The 19,854-nt window shown below is 37.7% G+C and overlaps 2 protein-coding genes across 2 annotated transcripts in view; one reads left to right on the top strand and one right to left on the bottom strand.

Annotated features, from left to right (window-relative positions):
* LOC129252242 (uncharacterized) overlaps positions 1-19,854 on the bottom strand; it is a 184,544-nt gene that overhangs the window by 29,283 nt on the left and 135,407 nt on the right. The window contains exons 12-14 of the mRNA XM_054890912.1: positions 18,439-18,562; positions 17,341-17,501; positions 1,419-1,560 (exon numbers count right to left, since the gene is read on the bottom strand). Of these exons, the coding sequence (XP_054746887.1) occupies positions 1,419-1,560; positions 17,341-17,501; positions 18,439-18,562 (427 nt within the window). The remainder of the gene's footprint in view (positions 1-1,418; positions 1,561-17,340; positions 17,502-18,438; positions 18,563-19,854) is intronic.
* On the top strand, positions 3,874-4,743 carry LOC129252258 (uncharacterized). The gene is made up of 2 exons (XM_054890913.1): positions 3,874-4,473; positions 4,538-4,743. The coding sequence occupies exon 1, from the start codon at positions 3,878-3,880 to the stop codon at positions 4,316-4,318; it is 441 nt and encodes a 146-aa protein (XP_054746888.1). The 5' UTR covers positions 3,874-3,877; the 3' UTR covers positions 4,319-4,473; positions 4,538-4,743.

Here is a 19,854-nt window from a genome sequence, read left to right as displayed (position 1 = left end):
AAATTTTCCAACACTAATGCATCGTGACAAATGCCACAATACCAATATAGCAGCTACTAACGCTACCCATCTTTACCATTTACTTAAAACTTTCCACTTTTTGCCGTTTCTTACGAACAAATCTCATGAATTTCAATTTTGCAAAGTGTCAAGCGTGCAATAGAATGAAGGAATGAAATCAACATTTCTCAGGTAAATTCATTTGTTGTTGCAATAGCACTTTGCTTTGCTCAGCGTTACGCATGACACTATGCAGACGATAACAAAAACAACAAATCAGCATACAACAATGCTGATGGCCATTTATTTAGATTAGGAAGGTTTTAGCGCTGCAAACTGAGAAAAAGAAAACAAATAAAGTACTTTGCCAATCTGCATGTTTGCTCATACATCTTAAAATGTACTTTACGTAGTATATTATTATATATACCTGAGTTCATAATAATAGCAACACGGCCTATTACAAAGCCTTACTTATTTTTTAATTAATTATTTTTATTTTTTATAAAAATATAGTTCATGCTGGTGGCTGCGGTAGCCGAATGGGTTGGTGACTACCATTCGGAATTCACAGAGAGAACGTAGGCTCGAATCTGGGTGAAACATCAAAATTATGAAAAACAGTTTTCTAATAGCTTCTCATAAAAAAATATCTGCCGTTCGGAGTCGGCTTAAAACTGTAGGTCCCTCCATTTGTGGAACAACATCCAGACGCACCCCACAAATACGAGGAGGAGCTCGGACAAACACCCAAAAAGGGTACTCAACAAATTTGAGTACGAAAAATTCTGAGTATGCAATTTTGTAGTCAATTCAATTTTAATAAAATATTGTGCTTGTTTAGAATTGTTAAAAATTCCAGTTGGGTTTTCATAATTTTCTTTGTTACCATAATGCATACCCGAATTTTTTTATACGGAAACCATCGACAAAAAAAATATATCAAACATGCTCGCAAATTATGAACTACTTTAAACTGGCACAATATGACCTCAAAACTGTGTGAACTATGCAGCTGCATACACGAAATTTTTGTAAGAATTCTTATTAAAAAGAGTTTGAAATTTCGATGAAAACCTACTCAATTTTTGTTTGTTAAAAGTTTGATATTTTAAGTTGTATGGCATATGCCGTAGTATGAAATATATTTTCATAACCAAATTAAATAAATTAAGAAGAAATAAATAAATAGTCACCACTTTCCAATATCTCGAGTTGCTATTATTGTGAGCACAGGCGTATGTACAAATATGTAGTAGTAAAAATTGAAGTAAGTACGGTGCACACTATGCATCAGTATAAAATATATGAACAAATTTGTAGCGCTTACCTACTGCTTTTGTTGCTTAAGTTTACTGCAAGCACGTAGGTTGGATTTTATATTCATACGGTGGAGTTTCTTATTTTATTCTACTTACCTGTAAATTTAGCCACACCCTTGAAGTTTATGTCGTCGATTATGGTTGGCTCCGAACGTCCCTTGGCATTCATGGCGAATATGATCATACGATATGTGGCAGTGGGATCGAGATTTTCAATAAAAAAGCTCACAGGTGGGTGCTGTGGAAAGGAAATAAAAAATGCTTTCAGAATTTGTACTTTTTATCTTTTTTTAATGAAGTTTTTGACTTAACGAATTTGTATGAACAATGCTAAGCTAATGGGCAGTAACATTTACTAAAAGAAGTCCTGAGATTATTCTCCTAGTATGACCCGAATACTTAATATTTCAAACCGTCGGAGATTTCTATGTATAAGAAACATTAAACTGAATTTTATTGAGAAAGGAAGACAAATAACAGCTTTAGAAGTGATACTAGCAACAAGCGAACGCGATGTTATGGATCTTCTGTTTTCAAGTGCTTTTAAGTCAATCAATCAGTAAACATCGAGGTCGGTACGATAGGTAAGAGTTCTGAAAAGCTGTATGAACGCAGTCTCGATATGACAAAAGAAACATAGCGAGTGTGGGTTAATAAATGCGGAACAATTTCTGCATTGAATGTATGACTGCGCTGTGAATTGGCTAAAGTGGCTACTAGATTAGGCTGGGTAATTTTATGGTTGCCACTCTACATGAGGGTATAGACAGAACCCACTTAAGACTAGAGTTCTGTTGTGTTAACACTTTTTTGGGCTCAAGTTTTCCACTGCAATTCACAATGTGGTGAAACCACTTCGTCTCGATGATATATTGTGGATTGCTGGAGACCCTAGTCTTGTTCCAATTTTATACTATATTTCCGAGATACAACAGTTACTTCCAGAGATACAACAGTTACAATACTTTGAACATAATTTCGACTACTCTACTTCGAAGTGTGCCTTGCGAAATCAATTTGTTTTTCTCTGATTTATTTTTCCATCCGTAAAGGAAAAAGTATGTGCTTATTTGTTTGTTCTTTGCTACAATTAGAATTGGAATTGATCTATTCTCTCTCTTAAACCTCATCATGTTGGTCTCCTTGTCGCGGGGATGAGGCTTAAGTGTTGGTTTGACCCCCATATCATGGGGACCAACCCAATACGAACTAAGAGGGAAGCTCCATATGAGGATTGGCTAGCCATCATGGCAAAATTGGTGGCCATCCAATCACCATATGAAGATCACCGTACCGACGCACCTGTTAATCCTTAACCCTCATCATCCCATCATCTCCTCTCCTCACCCCCCCCCCCCCCACCTCCCCCCCCACCTAACACAAGGTGTCATGCGACCCGTGCTTATTGGGTGTTTTGCAGTCAGGGGGTTCTCTGTCCGACTGTATTTCTACGGAGCTACCTCGATACCGGGTCACCTCGGGGTATAACCATGACCTTACCGTGGTATGGGGCGCTGCCACGGTCGACCATCATGTTTCCCCTTCCTTTTTATAAGATCACCATGTCTGCCACGGTGGACGGTGATCGTAAGAAACAGATGGAGTCTTTCAATCAAAAAACCTCAATGGACAAGCAGTCCCTAAATGCAAAGGAAGCTATAGCTTCCATCCCTAAATCTGGACCAAACCAGATTTCTCTTAGTACGACGGAAGCTGGGATAACTAAACCTAGTGGAAGCGACAGTACATCGAAGCCCTTCACGGCTAGCCCAATTCGTACGGCGGAAGCTGGTGCTGAGGACAAACCTGGCAACAGCAGAAGTGGCGGTACTCACAACAAAACTACGGCCAAGAAGTCAACTTCCTCTACCACCAATACCGGGACTAGCCCTGGTAAAGGTGGCAAAGCTGAGTCTGGAACGACTGATACCTCCGCAGTAGCAGAGCCTGCACGGCATGGCTACAAGGAGAGACGTGCTGCCTTCAGGCTACTGGAGCGCCTGAAAACGATTCCAGAGGGGGAGTGGTCTGTTAAACAGAAGCACTCATTCAGCTGGGCGACAAGGGTAACGGAGGAGTCCCCTCGGGGCTCTGAACCGAACCCAAAACGTCAGTTGTCGGACGACCCACCCAGCAACCCCAGCACGTTGAAGAAGCCCCGAATCAACAAGACTTCTCCAGCTACGTACAGCGAAGCTGTCAAAGGCCAACAGCTATGGGCGGTGGTTGATAAAAGCAACCCTGACGGCACTATTTCGCCTGACAATTGGAAGAAAGTGGAAGCCAGGCTCTCAAGCGTCTTCTTCCAAATTCTGAAGGAGCATCCTGGTCCAGCTCCTTTCTGTCGCGATAGTGGATGGCATCAGAGTCATGTGAAGCTAATCGCCTGTGCCGATCAGAGATCCACTGATCTATACAAAATAGCCATCTCAAGGATTGGCGAAGTATGGCCTGGGTCTAAACTTGAGGTAATTTCAAGGGATGACATCCCTAGTTTACCAAGAGCTAGGGCCTGGTTACCAGCGGAGCCATCAGACCCTAAACAAATCCTTGAGATGCTTCGGGTATGCAATCCAGAGCTTCCTACATCGTCTTGGAAGGTCACAAAGCTGGACGATCCCAAGGGCGAGTACCGAAGCGCTACTTTCGTAGTCTGCAAGGACTCGGCGGACGCACTGGCGCGATCGGACGGTGTAGTAAGCTATGGGTTTTCGTCCATAACTCTGAGGGTCTACAACAAGGACAAGGCGCCTAACTTAAAGGACCCGGTTGGAGCTGAGATAGGCCCCACGGCGGAATCTGGCTCCGGTCCTAACACTGCTACAGCGCTACGGAAGGCATCTACTGACGGCAGTATCTCTTCCTTGTTAGATAGAGTACTTGATACTACTCTCACTGATGAGGAAGAGCTACTGGCGTCAGATTCAGATGAGCCCAACAAAACGGTGGTGGAGAGGAAGCCCAGTAACCATGATGTTACGGGTTCTTCAGATTAACCTTCACCACTCAAAGGTTGCGTCCGCCAACCTCATAATCCACCTGGCCAAAGGTGGACATCATATTGTCCTGATTCAAGAACCATGGGTATCACATGGACTTGTGTGCGGACTAAGGACTCAACAATATAAACTGATGTATGCTCGCAACAAAGGTAACCCTAGAGCGTGCGTACTAATAAGAAAAGGGATAAATGCTTTCATGCTCTCTAATTACAGCGACACCGATCAATTGACCATTAGCCTGGAGTCGGGAAATGAACGGATGTGGCTATCTTCCTGCTACCTCGCACATGACCACGAGGAGCTACCGAGATCAATATTCAAAGATCTGGTAGCGCAGGCGCAGAAGCTTGGCGCAAAGCTAATCATTGGTGCGGATGTAAATGCGCATCACGAGATATGGGGCAGCACTGATACCAACGCTAGAGGTGAGTGTCTCTTTGATTATCTGATAGGTACTAGACTACAGATTTGCAATAAAGGTAATAAACCTACTTTTGTCATTAGTAATAGACAGGAAGTGTTAGACGCTACTTTTGCTTTTGACTCCGTTATTAACAGAATTAGGAACTGGAAAGTTTTGGAAGAACATTCTTTTTCTGATCATAGATATATCTCGTTTGAGGTTAGCAAAAATCTACCGAAACCTAAGCCTGGTAGAAATATCAGGAAAACAGACTGGGAAAGGTATAGAGATTGTATCGGGGCTACCCTAGGAACATGTCCATCAGCGGTGCCACAAAGCATAGAAGGACTAGAAAATTTGGTTGACAAGATTACCTACACCATGAATGCTGCCTTGGCGGTAGCCTGTCCCATAAGAAGACCGAGGGGTAAACCCAAGCCTAAGTGGTGGACGGTTGAGCTAAGCGAGCTTCAAAAAACAAGCCGAAGCGCTTTTAATGAGGCAAAGAAAACACGTCTCGATGAAGATTGGAAAGGCTATAAAGATGCCCTGAGAATCTACAAGAAGGAAATCAGAATTGCCCAAAGGCAATCTTGGAAATCCTTTTGTGAAGAGGTTGAGGGGGCAACTGAGGCCTCCAGACTTCGTAAGATTTTAGCGGGAAGCCCTCAAAATTGGGAACTGCTACAGAAAAGTGATGGCACTTTCACTACAACCAGTAAAGAGTCTCTAGAACTTTTACTCGACACTCATTTTCCAGGCTGCTCAGACATTACTGGGCATGACATGGAAGATACAGCACACTGTCGTGAAGTCAGAATAGACGCTATTTCTGAGGATCGGCTCTTATGGGCGATTGAAAGTTTCAAACCTTTTAAATCACCGGGCCCAGATGGCATTTACCCGGTGGAACTGCAAAAGGCCGCCGGATATCTAGCACACGGACTACTAGCAATCTTCAAAGGTTGCTTTCTCTACGGTCATATACCTCTTAAGTGGAGACAAGTCAAAATTGTTTTCATTCCAAAAGCTGGTAGAAACTCACATACCCATCCAAAAGACTTAAGACCGATATCTCTCTCCTCCTTCCTATTGAAAACTTTGGAGAGGCTGATAGAATTTCACTTAAGCCTAACTATAGATAGAAATCTTATCTCTACGTCACAACATGCCTACACGAAAGGGAAATCGGTAGAGACAGCTCTACATAACCTTTTTTACACGGCAGAGAGTTCACTGCACAAACAGGAATTTACTTTAGCCGCTTTCCTTGATATTGAAGGGGCCTTTAACAATGTTGAAGGAGGGGCAATTACTGCAGCACTCACTGATCTTAGGGTAGAACCGGGCTTGGTAGGCTTCATTGGCAAAATGCTAAATAGCAGAATCATTGAAGCGGAACTAGGAGAATCGGTGCTCAGGAGATCGGTAAGTAGAGGTACACCGCAAGGTGGAGTCCTCTCACCGTTTTTATGGAACGCAGTTGTAAACAAACTTCTGTTAATACTGGAATCGGTGGGCTGTAAGGTGATAGCTTACGCCGACGATGTTGTTATTGCTGTCTCTGGTAAATTTGTATCTACATTAAGAGACCTAATACAAAATGCTCTAGATATACTTTCTAGGTGGGCAGGAATTTCAGGTCTAGGAGTCAACCCAGACAAAACACAACTCATATTGTTCACTAGGAAACACAGAATCCCTCAGCTAAGTCCAATTACGCTCAAAGGGGAAGCTCTTGTGATTTCGGAAGAAACCAAGTACTTGGGACTAAACATAGATAGGAAACTGACTTGGAAGTCAAACACCTTAGAAAGGGTCAGGAAAGCGAACCTAGCTTTTTATGCCTGTAAGAGAGCTTTAGGGAAGACCTGGGGAATTAAACCTAAGGTTACTCATTGGCTCTACACTGCTGTCGTCAGACCCATTCTTCTATATGGAAATGTTGTCTGGTGGTGTGCTATGCAGAAAAAACCCTATTCTAATTTATTGAATAAGGTGCAGAGATCAGCGGAACTAGCAATATGTGGCGCCATGAAAACCACGCCATCCATGGCTTTGGACATCATGCTACATCTGCCACCCCTAGATCTCTTCTGCAAATACTCTGCGGCCTGCGCCGCTTTAAGGCTCAAAGCGAGCTCACAGTGGAGAACTGTCACACATGGACATTCAACCATTTTAGACTCCTACACGGATATACCCAGTGACTGTGATTATCACCCTCCCATTCTTTGCTTCGAAAGGAATTTCCTAATGAAAATCCCTTCTAGACTGGAATGGCTTGAGGAAGATCCAACACCCAATACACCCGTTAAGATCTACACGGACGGATCCAAAATGGACACCGGTGTAGGATCAGGGTTATTTTGCGAAGAGCTTTCTATTAGTGAATCCTTTAAATTACCGGATCACTGTAGCGTTTTTCAAGCGGAAATAAACGCTATTCATGAAGCCTTAAAATGGTTAAAGATAAACAGAATATCATCAACGGATATCTGCATTCTATCAGACAGCCAAGCTGCCCTACGAGCCCTGGATGCATTCCAAACAACATCAAGGAGTGTCTTACGTTGTCGCCAATCTCTAAATGAGATGGCCAAACAATATCGTATAATATTATGCTGGGTCCCAGGCCACAGAGATATACCAGGGAACTGTAGGGCAGACCAACTTGCAAGAGAAGGTACCTGTATGCCAGACATAAGTAATTTTATGGAGATACCTCTCGCAACTTGTAAGCTTCTCATTAAGGACGCACTAATCAATTCTGCAAATCAGAGATGGATTAGCGCTAACACCTGCGAAATTGCTAGGCAAACATGGCCAAGGCTTAATTTACGTCTGTCCAAGAGTATTATAAAACTGAGTAGACTTCAAATCAGGACCTTAGTAGGGGCCCTCACAGGACATTGTCTCATAGGAAATCATGCAAGGAGATTAGGCGTATACACGCATGATTTCTGTCGTAGCTGCAGAAATGAGGAGGAATTGGAAACAATTCAACACCTTTTTTGCACATGCCCAGCTCTAGCCAGAAGCAGAAACCGATTTTTAAAATCCTACTTCTTAACGAACATAGATAATCTATACACTTTAGGTATCAACAACCTTTTACGCTTTGTCAAAAGCTCAGGATGGTTCAATATGGAAAGGGAAATGTAGCCCAGCCCCCGCGGCTCACAACGGACCCACTCCGTGGTCTAAGTGGCATCGTTGTCTCTATGTGCGATGCGGCTGCCAAACCTACCTACCTATTCTCATTAAAACATTAGTTAGCTGTTTTAATTTGTTTGTGAAAATAGTTAAATTGAGAACAATTTAGCTTTGAAAGAAAATTACGAGAGCTGATCTGCCTCTCTGCGTCAACGTACAATTTTTTCTCTAGCTAATGAGCTTCACCCGTCGCCTATATTTTTTACTTGCGCAGTCAGAGTGCATGTCTGAACATAGTATAAGACTCCTGTCTTTTTTAATTAAATTTTTAAATTCCGAAACGAAATATTGAAATATTACATTTATTTAGAGTAAAAATTAAAAACTTCTTAAAACTTCGTTTTAAAACTTTGGCTTGTAAAACGGCAAATTATTATGCATTTTCCAGCCAAATACTTTCTACGAGCTTAGATTGCCCGAGAAACGTTTGAGAAGCAAAGAAGCAAAGGAAAGTAAATTTTAACATTCGTTATTTTCTGAAGTTTTTAAAAAGAGTTCTAGTAACCTAAAAACCAACCGCCTCAAGGATATCTTAAAGCAAAGCTTAGCAGCAACTCCTTAAAAGAATTCGGGTCATACGAGTATTGAATCCTTTTTGGGCATTAGGCAGCTAAAAAAGGATGAAATTGCACGTTTCGCAATTTTACCAGCAAAACTTTTCATGGAAAACAAATTACTAAGCTAGGCAAAACTTTGTAGCAAATTTAAAACATGGAAAAATACAAAAAATACAAAACAAAAATCAAGTTGACAACAAAACTCTATAACGAAGGTGAACTCTTTAACTATGTTGTAGGAGAGCAGTTAGGGCAAAAACTCAAAAGTTAGCAACGTAAACTTGGTACAGAGTTGATGCAAAAGCAAAAAATGCAAGCATATGAGTGTATGAATGTAGAGAATGAGGAGCACGACTTAAACGGATACCACCAACGATGCCACCGAAAGCGTTGAAAATGTTGGCGGAAGCATTTTTACGTACGCGACTTTTTCTACTTTACTTCCATATTTTTTGTTTGTTTTGGAATTGTAAAGAAATTCAAAATATTGTTATGTCTTGGGATACCAGTAGAATTATAGGTGCTTACATGAATATATACACCCTACATATGCGCTTGTTTACAATATATATGAAAGTATATGGACGTACATACAAAAGTTAGCAGAAAGTTTGGTAAAGAAAAATGTCAGCAATAATAATGAGCTGGGCATAAGTTGAGGAAGTTGCTCAGATTTGAGCATTAAATTAAGTCAGTTCATAAGGCACCAACAGACGTGGCAAGGAAAGTACTTTCAGCAAGACTGCCGAAAGGAAAAATTTCGACAAGTAATTGCGAGAGAAACCATCCTATGCATCCTGAACTTTTAGAAAGTAAGTAAATATTTATTTTCAAAGAGTTCAAGAGTTCAAAGAGTTCACGTTGGCAACGGCGAATATCGCAGGCGATGGAACAATGAGCTGTATGAGCTTTACGACGACACAGACCTAGCGCAGCGAATAAAGATCCAGCGGGTACGTTGGCTAGATCATGTCATCCGAATGGATACAAACGTTCCGGCTCTGAGAGTATTCGATGCGGTACCAGCTGGTGGTAGCAGAGGAAGAGAAAGGCCTCCTTTGCGTTGGAAAGATCAGGTGGAGAAGGACGTAGCTTAACTTGGTGTGTCCAACTGGCACCGTTTAGAACGAGAAAGAAACGATTGGCGTGCTTTGTTACACTCGGCCAAAATCGCGTAAGCGGTTATCGCGCCAATAAATAAGAAGACGAATTTTAAGATTAACTTTTTTTAACAACTATTATTTTTGAAATTAAAATGTTATTAAGTCTTATTACTCTTGTGTTAAAGGGTTTTCAAATAAGTGGGAATTAATATCCACAATTGATTTTAAAAATTAAACTGATAACTATTGAGGCTGTGATGCATAAAATAAAATAAAATAATTTGCTCGTAGAGAAGTCAAAAGCAAAAAAGCACCAATGGGGGAAAAAAAGATCTTCAGTAAAAGAGAGAAACTTAATGGGCAATAAATGTGCGTCAGACTCTTTATGCAGCTTTGAAAGCGTATATTCAATGACAAAAACGAAAAATCATGAAAACGAAATGTCAAAAAAAAAAAACTAAAAGGCATTAGAATCAAAACAAAATCACAAAGTTTCAATGAAAGTTTGCTTTAACAATCAAATTATGCTTAATTAAAGAATCAAAATATAAAACCAAACCCCAAACGGAAGCGACTGGGACGCCGTGAAGCGGTAATACCTATTCTTGAGTTGTTTAGTTTGATATGTGTACTTTTACTTAAAATTTTCAAATTAACATAACCACCCAGTAAGCTTTTGTAACCTATCTGACCACACTAAATTAATCTACGTCATTTCTTAAAGAAAACAAGGATATTTTGACTACAAATACAAGGTGGCGCAAAATTAATTAGTAAACGGTTATTCAAAAACAAAATTGGATGATTAATTTTGCAATACCTTCTGTATTAGTATAATATACAGTGAAACCTCTCTTGGGCGAACAGCTTTTGTCCGTCCAACCAGAGACGTTCACTCAGAAGGGGCTAACTTCTTCCGATACAAAAAACTTGAATTACGAAAAAAGATCCGCTCAAGGGAGGTGTCCGGCTAAAAGAGATGTCCATAAGAAGAGGTTACACTGTACTTCAATATCTTCACTTTCATGTATTACTCAATAATTCATTCACACGAATAACGAGTGCAAAGACATTTTAGATCCCCTAAATGTATACCCAAGCATTAACTACTTCAATATTTTATTTGTTATGCCATTTGCTTACAATTACTATGTTGTATTATAATATATTACAAAAAAACTTTCTACGCAATGTTTCGAACAAATATTGGGATTGCTAGAAGTATTATGGCAGGTACAAATGTTTGAGTAAATCATCCCGGATCGAATCCTACCACATTGTGTATGGTTGCAAAGTGTCACATTGGCTATAAAAGCTCGAGTTAAAAATATTTTAATTTTACATTTATGCAGATGCCCAAAACCTTGAAAACGTGGGAACCATAAATATGAAACACTTGGTTTAATAATTAAATAAACTTAAAAGTGTGTCAGCGGGATACTTGTGGGTTGTTAAATGTGAAATGAAATCTGTTCTTACAGAAAGAAATAATTCAATTTTTATAACAACTCAAAAAGTGCGGAGATCATGGCAAATCTAATAAAGGTGATAGCAGTAGACCAACTGATTTGTTTTTTATTTCGCCTTGTATACGAGTATTAAAATGTCAGTCATTGGTGAAATGACGAATAGCTGTTTTATCTACTACTTTAATCTACTTCTTTTGTCGTGAAATTCCAATGTGCAAAATGTTATGTTTGGTTTAATATCAACATCTGTTAAGTCCATAAGTCCATAATCCATAACAGTTTTCCATTTATTAACATACCAATCCAATTGCAATTGAGCAGATTTTCAACGCTTTTTTTTCTTTTTGTACAGACATCATAGGTGTTTGTGCCGGACGACAACCTCGTAATGAAGTCATCTACAGGCGCTCTCGTTGATGTTAGCAAATTTAAATATTAAATTATTTGCGACAGTACAACTTGATTTAATTTTTTTTTACCCGTTGCACTATTCAGATGCCAGTCTTTTAGCTTATTTATGTGGTTGATCGCCTCGGTGAATGGCAGACATATTCTCTGTTTTAACAAAGTTATTAATTGCACAATAAAACAAAATCGCACTTTTGGCTGATGAATGACTTTTGATACTTGATGTTTACTAATTTGACAACGCTGATTCTAAATATACCCTCATTTTTTTTGTAACAGCTCTTGTTTACGAGTTATAGCTATCACAAAAAAATCACTATATTTCAGTGTTAATTGACGAATATTTTAACAAATATTAAGTTTTCTTAATATTATTCGTTATGGCATCGTCCAGACGAGTTTGTATAAATAACCGGAATAGTTTTTCTTTTATTTGCGGAGAGTATATGTTGCAAGAAAACCGTCTGAATGTGACATCGTTCGTTAATGAGGCGTACAAAAATTACTTCAGTCACCCAATGGAAATGAAAAATAAGCCTTGGATTCCACAAAAGGTATGCAAAACGTGCGTTGAGTTTCTACGTTTGTGGACGAATAAGAAAAGGAATAAATTTAGATACAAAACTGCTATGATCTGGATTGAACCTGTGAACCACCACGACAACTGTTATTTTTGTATGGTAAAAATAACTGGCATTAACCGAAAAAATCGAGGCAAATGGGAATATCCTTCCATACGATCAGCACATAGATGTGTTTTGAGCCCTACGATGTCATCTGAACCTCAACCTGATGCTTCACAGGAAGAACCTTTACATTTTAGTATCAAGGCATCGTATAATTTTACCTCCGTTACATATAAAACCGGGGCTTATAAAACAATTTGTTAAAGCTCTTGACAAAAATGGAAATTGTTTTCTTTTTCTGTCTAAAAAGTTTCCAAAATTGAGTGCAGAAAAGATAAAAGCGGGTATTTTTGACGGGCTACAGATATGGTCGTTAATAAAAGACTCAAATTTCATAGACACTATGACAGTGATTGAGAAAATGGTATGGAATGAGTTTGTTTGGCTTGTTCAAAATTTCTTAGGAAATAAGAAAAGTCCTGACTATTCTCAGCACGTCGAACAACTAATGGGTCACTTCCAAAGGGTTGGATGTAATATGAGCAGTAAGTTACACTTTCTTCACAACCATCTGGTCTATTTTCCAGCCAATCTTGGGGATCTCAGCGAAGAACAGGGCGAGCGATTCCACCAGGACCTTCGTACGATGGAGGAACGCTATCAAGGTTACTGGAACACACACATGATGGCCGGCTATTGTTGGAGCATTAACAACAGTTCTATGCCTTCAACTTCAGCAAGGAAATCATATAAAAGAAAATTTTTTTAAACTTAAGAAGGCAATAAAATAAAATAATCTTTAAATCTATAGTGTTTTATGACAAAAAGTCAAATGTGTCATATAGAGCAGATACAGGAATTTCAGTTACAGATTTGAAATTTTCATTAAAAATTGGACTAAAAACATGTATCATAACTCAATCATCAGAAATGCTGTTGTGCAGTGTTACGGAGCTCTATTCCAAACTTGGCTCATGCAGCATTATAGCAATGATTGAGTAGCACGAATAAGCTTTTTGGCTATAATGACACAAGTAAAAGGCACAGAGCTCGAAAGAGAAAGTTTCACGCTAAGCAGCAGGAGGTCGTCGACGGTAGCTAAATGCGTACTATTTATAGAGCAGTGGAAGCCAAGTTATTTAGTACCTAAAGGGGCACACATCATTTCCAAAGATGGAATCGTATAAAAAAATAAATAAAATCGCAGTAATGAATTATTCTGTTTCAAAAAAGAAATTTTCCTCATGAGTTATTTGATTTATTAGGTATATTAGCCAATGCGAGTAAAATGTGATACAGTTACATTCGAGTAATTTCTTAGCACTTTTCAGAAAAAGTGGAACTTGCAGGTGCAGCTCTAGTGTGAGTATAGTTGCTTCTTAAATTGATTTGCCTTTCGATAATTGCGGTCAGACTATGCAAGTTTCCTTTCCGAAGTTGATTGGCGAAAAGTTTAAAATAACGTTTTGAAAATTTCTGATTCTCACGGCAAAATGTGGTAACGGTGTTATGCTGTCGTCAAGACAGCTAACCACATCTACATAATATATGCACATATGTATTTATGTACATGTATTTTTAATAAAAGAATAAATAAATACGCGAAAGATGAGCACAGCGATGCTATCTTTGGATTTGCGTAGTGAACGCGACATACAGCTTTAATATATCCGCTGGCTCTTGAACAATACAGAGCCTATCATATGAGCTGAGCATCAGTGCTGCACTCACACAAGCAACTCACCAGGAAATAAGACAGACAACGAGCCAGTCACTGGAGCTCAGCAGCCTTCCTCTCTTTGTTGTTACACATTTTTCCGCAGGCAAAGTTTTGCTAGCGATTTCAACTTGATTTCTTGACGCAAACGAAAACAAAGCAGGAAAAAACAATCATAGCTGTAACAAAATAACAAGCGAAAGACAACTTGACGCCGGCTGGTTTCTGTTTTGCATATTCTCAGTTTTTGTTTTTTGAGTGTTTTTGTTGGTTTTATTTTTCTCTGTTGCCCCACATAGTGTAGTGCAATGCAAATTAATGTGATTGCATTCTCAAATATGCTTTTAGGGTAATGAAGTGTTTGTGTCTGCTGCACTTACTCACACATATACCCATATGCATCATGATGACATCTGTGGGAATGCCATTAGATATATGTATGTATGTAAATAAATAGTTGCCGCACGATTGCAACGTCTGTTGACATTAAAAAAAAAATAGTTCACGTTGCAATGCCAACTGAATAAGGCTGGTTAACTAAAAGCCAAGAAGCAGACTTCCCACATAAAATAAAATTGATCAAGTGCATTCGATGAAACGTTTGTTATGAAGAGATTATTTTACGCGTGAACAATTTGATTAAAGCACTCAGCGGTAACTCAGGTGAGGGACATGAAATCTGTTTTGCGACGTTGAGACCTTCACATGTGGCATTGTCATAAGGATATACAGTTTATTAAGAAAGCGTTTATACAAAGTGGGAATATTATTTTTTAAGGTTTCTTTTGTAAATAAATTATGGATTCATCAAAACTGATTTTTCCTATAATTTAGTATTATTACGTATGGAGCCTGGAGTTCCATACCTCCCAGAGAAAAACTAAATTTCATCAGAGAGGCTATTTAAAAATGTTGAGAAAAAAACTGTCAATGTGTCAAAATGTGTTTTGGGAGATGTGAAAATTCTTGGAATGAAAAAACTATTTATTTTTAGCCCACTACAACTTCCAAAATTTTGCATTTGAGCGATTCGATGTGAAGAGGTATAAGTACATATTTTGGGGATTGTTCTAAATTTTTCTGAAAATTGGTTTTGGGTTAGAGTATAATAAGAAATAAGATGTATTGAATGCTGAAAATTGTAATATGTTTTTATACATAAAATAAAATGATAATTTTAAAAAAGTACAACATCGTCCCCTTTCTGTGTTAACCTCGTCACTTCATTTTTTTCGAAATTGAGATTTTTAGTGAAAAACACTTCTTAGCTCTCCTGTTACGTAAAACAAAACATATAATGTTCATAGTGATTATAGAATTTTTTTCAGAGCGTTTAGATTTTTCTCGTATCTACATGTTCGCATTCAAAAACCTCGTATCTACTATGAGTATCGTATGAAATATGTTATAACTTTTCATAGAAGTTAAGTAATATAACTCTAAACATTTTTATCGATTTACTGAAAATTATGATTTTGTAGCTACGAGGTTAACACAGAAAGGAAAAAATTATTTTTAGTCATGAGAGATATACGAGTGCATATGCTAGCGCTCCACTAGAGCAGTATTTTGCACTGAGCAGCGAAAATCACATGAAAAGTGAGTAGAGCACCACAAATTTGAGGTGAGGTGCGGATATTTTAAGATGTCCTTTCCTATGAAATATTATAAATTCTCTTACAGTTCTACGTTAGAAGCTACTACTTCCAATACTTAGATAAGAGTATTAACGGCTGTTATTTTCCACTTTCTTGGGTAAAGATAAGATATATGTGGAATGATTTAATTTTTTACAAGGAGGCTGAAATGATGGCCTGCTTCAAAGCTTCATTGTATAACTTTTGGCGCATTTTTTGTAATAATTTGGATCTGCAACTCACATACAGGGGTTGAAGAGTTGGCCTTTATTAAACAATTTTTGGATTCCACACAACACTTAAACATCTTGAGGTCTTATTTCAGAAAGAGTGCGATAAATTTACCATTTTTAAGTCGACTTTAAAGTTCTATCGAAATAAGGATACCAAACATAAAGCCCTTATAATGGAAATATGTATCTTTTATGATTGTAGAAAATTAACGAAGTACCTGGTATAAATTAGAAAAAAATGTGTTTGCTACTCAAAGAAAAAACTGACTAAAGGACAGAAAAAGATTGAACTGCGTGAACAATTGTAATACTGGAAGATCAGCAGAAAACTCCAGACTGCCGTATTAACTTCATAATAAAGTGTTTCCTAATAAAGTGATTAGAAGCTATGACAGTTACTAGGAGTATTGATAAGAAGTACTTAATACATTTTTCGATTAATTTCTTATATTATTACTATGATGAAAGAGATTGTGAAAATACTTCTGGGCACGTCTGCTTCTGCAATTTTTACTTAGTTCCACTCATTACATTTAATTATGAGTTATTGTAATGAATATAAAATGAAATCATTAAAAAAAAGAATTTATTTATGTATATGTGAAAGAAATGCTTAAAACAATTTGTCATCCAAATAAAAACATTTATTGGCAAATTGAGTGTACAAATTATTCAAAAATCGTATACATGCACGTATTGAGCATTACTTTCTAGTAAAGGGTTGCAATAAAAAATCCTTCAAATGGCCGAAACCTGGAACCCCAATGCCGTCAGCGCCAAAGTTTTTGTAAATTTTCGGCATAACATCTATTTAAAAAAGTCTAAAGCTGACAAATTGCAATTACCAACTGGTTGCGACGGATTGCACCATTATCGAACTTGGTATGCAAAAGATCGCTTGTAAGACGAGCTGTAGGACATGCAGGTATAGCGACATCTGAGCTCGCCCACATGAAGTTCTTCAATGAGCAGCAGAAAAAATGTATCTGTATGTTTCTGTATACATAGATCTCCGTTGACTGTATCTCCGTCTTCGTTTTCCGAAAAAATGACCAAAATACCGATGTTCGTATACCTGCTTACTAATATGTATGACTAAATATATCAGTAGTGCTTGGCACCGTTTCACTGGTTGGCTGTACGTATTTAAATAAACACAAAAAGTGATGGGAGTCCCATCATGAAACTTTCAGAGATTAGTGATCATAATCTCAGATATTTATGGAAGGTAAGAAAGAAATCTGAGCACTTCCTAAAATGAAAAAAAAAATTGCCACAAAAGTTGTTAAAAAAAAATAAATCGGTAAAATAAACTTTTAGCCTTAAAAAATTAAAAAAAGAAATTTTATTCTAAAAAAAAACCGAAGAGATTTTGCTTTATACTACCAAAGTTTCAACATTGATTAAATCTCGGAATAATTAAATTTTTCCCAAAATTTGTCCAGTTTGCGTCTTATTGTTCAAATGAACCAAAAGTGTACGAAAATGTCCAAAATACTTGGATGACTTTAAATAAAATTGTCCATATAGAAACAATTTTAAATGAAACAAACCGTTGACCTACACCTATAAATGGTACACTACCGCCTGCCGTATGCGAATTGATTTTTTGATATCTTAATATTTTATTTTCAATTGGTTACTTACCGGTAAACTCAAATTACGCGCCAAGCGCAAATTATTCAATTCAACTAATTCTAGTATGAAACCTTGAGGTAGGCCACCATCAAAACCTTCCACACAGTCAACTTGTATAGAGTCGGCTGATTGGTTTGAGACTGTGCAATTTTGTAATGGAAATGGACGACCTGGAAGTAAAATATTTTAGTTATTAAAATATATACATAAATATTAAAATTGGTAACTTAATATAATTCTCTGACTGTCTTAAGCGCAACACCTGGTGCAAATATTTGAAAACATGTTTGTAGATTTCTGTGTTATGAAGCTTGGTAAATATTTGTATAATAAAAGTTGAAGACTAATTTGTTAATCTTCGTTTTGTGCTATAATTTTCTTAAAAATAAATATTTGAAACATTGTTACTTTACCAGAAAACTAACAATATTTTGTTGAAATTCAAGGGATTGACTCAAAGTTGAAAAAAGTTCGGATTTTGAGGTAAAAAAAGATAATAAATGCTCAGAAAAATCTTCAGCTGCAAATTTGTGCATGCATATCAGGCTTGTATTCAAAAAGAAATATTTTATGAGAATATTTCTCATGTGATAAAGCACTCGACGGTTTGCCATTGTTTACCAAAGGCCGACCACCTGGCTCTATTGAAGGAGGGAAATTCGAAAAAAAAAATTCTCTACGGAGGCCGGTATTTAATATTTCTGAAGTTTGAGCAAAAATATTTTGAAAATATCCATTTTGGGAACTCGAAAAAAATCTTGGATTGATACGCTGACTATAAAGACCGAAACCAAGCTAAGAGCTAATTTCGAAAATAGTGACGATAGGCCAAACGTATTTCAGAATGCAACATGACATGCTCCAGTATACTCACATACCTCACTTCATATGGATAATGGCAGCGTTAGGAACAGCGTGGGAGATACAGTGGATTAAGTTATTGTTCATACGAGCTTGGGGATTTTTGTTTCAGGCCGGAAACTAGCGACACTGCAACCCTTAGTAAGCAGTGGCTTACACTTTTGTTATCAAACAGCCGTTTGCTGCATCCTTTTAATGACTGATTTATTTCTTACTACCAATTCAGTAAATAAAAGAGTTACTCACCTGCAGCGACAATTTGAAAAACGCAAGGAGTCTTCTGCATGCCAATTGAATTTCGTCCCCAGCAGGATATTGTACCATAGTCCAGGTCAGTGGCTGGTGTATAGTTCAATCGAGACATGCCAGTCTAAAAGGGAAAATTCACATAATTATGATGTATATATTAACGTAAGTATGTATGTGAGTATGCATATGTAACAGTTTAATGCTAATGTATGAAAAATAAATAAAAATAAATCAGACCTGTAGCAGCGAATTAAAATCGACTGAAGCAGGTCATTGATAAACCTATTTTGTTATCGCTAACAATCTAGTCGCCAATTTGTGAGAATAAGACATACTGACGAATAAGAATAAGACGAAAATATATCTCATAGTCTGATTCCACATTCAAATAATTAACCCTCGAACATATTTTTATAATCCTCCATCACATGGGACAACATGCCAAAACAGCAGCCCAGAACTGAATACGATGGAAGAATCTTGTTTCGGGAACAACGCCTTCTAACTTTTTAGAGCGCCATCTGTGTTTAACATTTCTCTGCCAGAAGTATCACACAGATGGTTGAGGACTTCGCTAAATTTGGTGTGTCTGCGCTATTATTAAGTATTGTCGTGGAAACATTGTAGAAAACATTTAATGCGTTATATTTTCTATTACAAAAGTGGCTTTAAAATAGCTAATTATCTAACAGTTAATTACTAAGAGGGCGTCCATAAATTACGTGAGATGTTTAAGGGGGGGGGGGGGGGAGGGTCGAGTCAAATTTCATCTAATCTTACGTTGGAGAGAAGGGGCGGTCTCGGCAAATATCACGCAATTATTTTTCTGATTGAAACCAAAAAAAAATTATACTATTTTGGTCCAGTATCCAGATTGTACATGCTTCAGATTTAATCTTAAGTAGTATGATTAAGATCATTCACTAATTCGTTCGAAAGAAAATAATTTCAATCATACTTCGACGTTATACATTATTGCTGTCAAACCACCATATTTGTTTTATACCAAATAGCTCAATTTAATCTGAATTTACGGTACAATGTAGCCCGTCGTTTGTTTTCGCGCCACTATCAGCCGAACGTGCGACTCGATGAACAAGAGCGTACGAGCTGAGTGGCAACGACACACGGACAGGTTCCAACCTTCTTTGTTTAGAGAGAGCCAATATTTACTCCAGGTACATTGCAGTTGATTCATATCAAATTTTTATTTTTTTTTTTTAGTTTTTTAACGAGCGCGAATGTCAACAAATTTTTATTAAGAGTTACAAAGGGAAATTGTTTTTAATTTTTTTTTAGGTTGTGAAATGCGATGATCAGAACTGCTGCAGCCCACGCTGGAGTGATCTGCATATGATTCTTCACGACCGTTTTCTGCCACCTCCATACCCTATCTCTTAGGTTGATTGACGT

The sequence above is a fragment of the Anastrepha obliqua genome, chromosome 1 (assembly GCF_027943255.1).
Source record: "Anastrepha obliqua isolate idAnaObli1 chromosome 1, idAnaObli1_1.0, whole genome shotgun sequence".
Taxonomy (NCBI): domain Eukaryota; kingdom Metazoa; phylum Arthropoda; class Insecta; order Diptera; family Tephritidae; genus Anastrepha; species Anastrepha obliqua.
Note: the sequence above shows the minus strand (reverse complement) of the source record. Positions and strands in the feature narration are given on the sequence as shown.

Bases quoted from the DNA above. Each gene is read 5' to 3' on its own strand.
- LOC129252258 (XM_054890913.1), top strand. From the start codon at position 3,878: ATGCTTCGGGTATGCAATCCAGAGCTTCCTACATCGTCTTGGAAGGTC.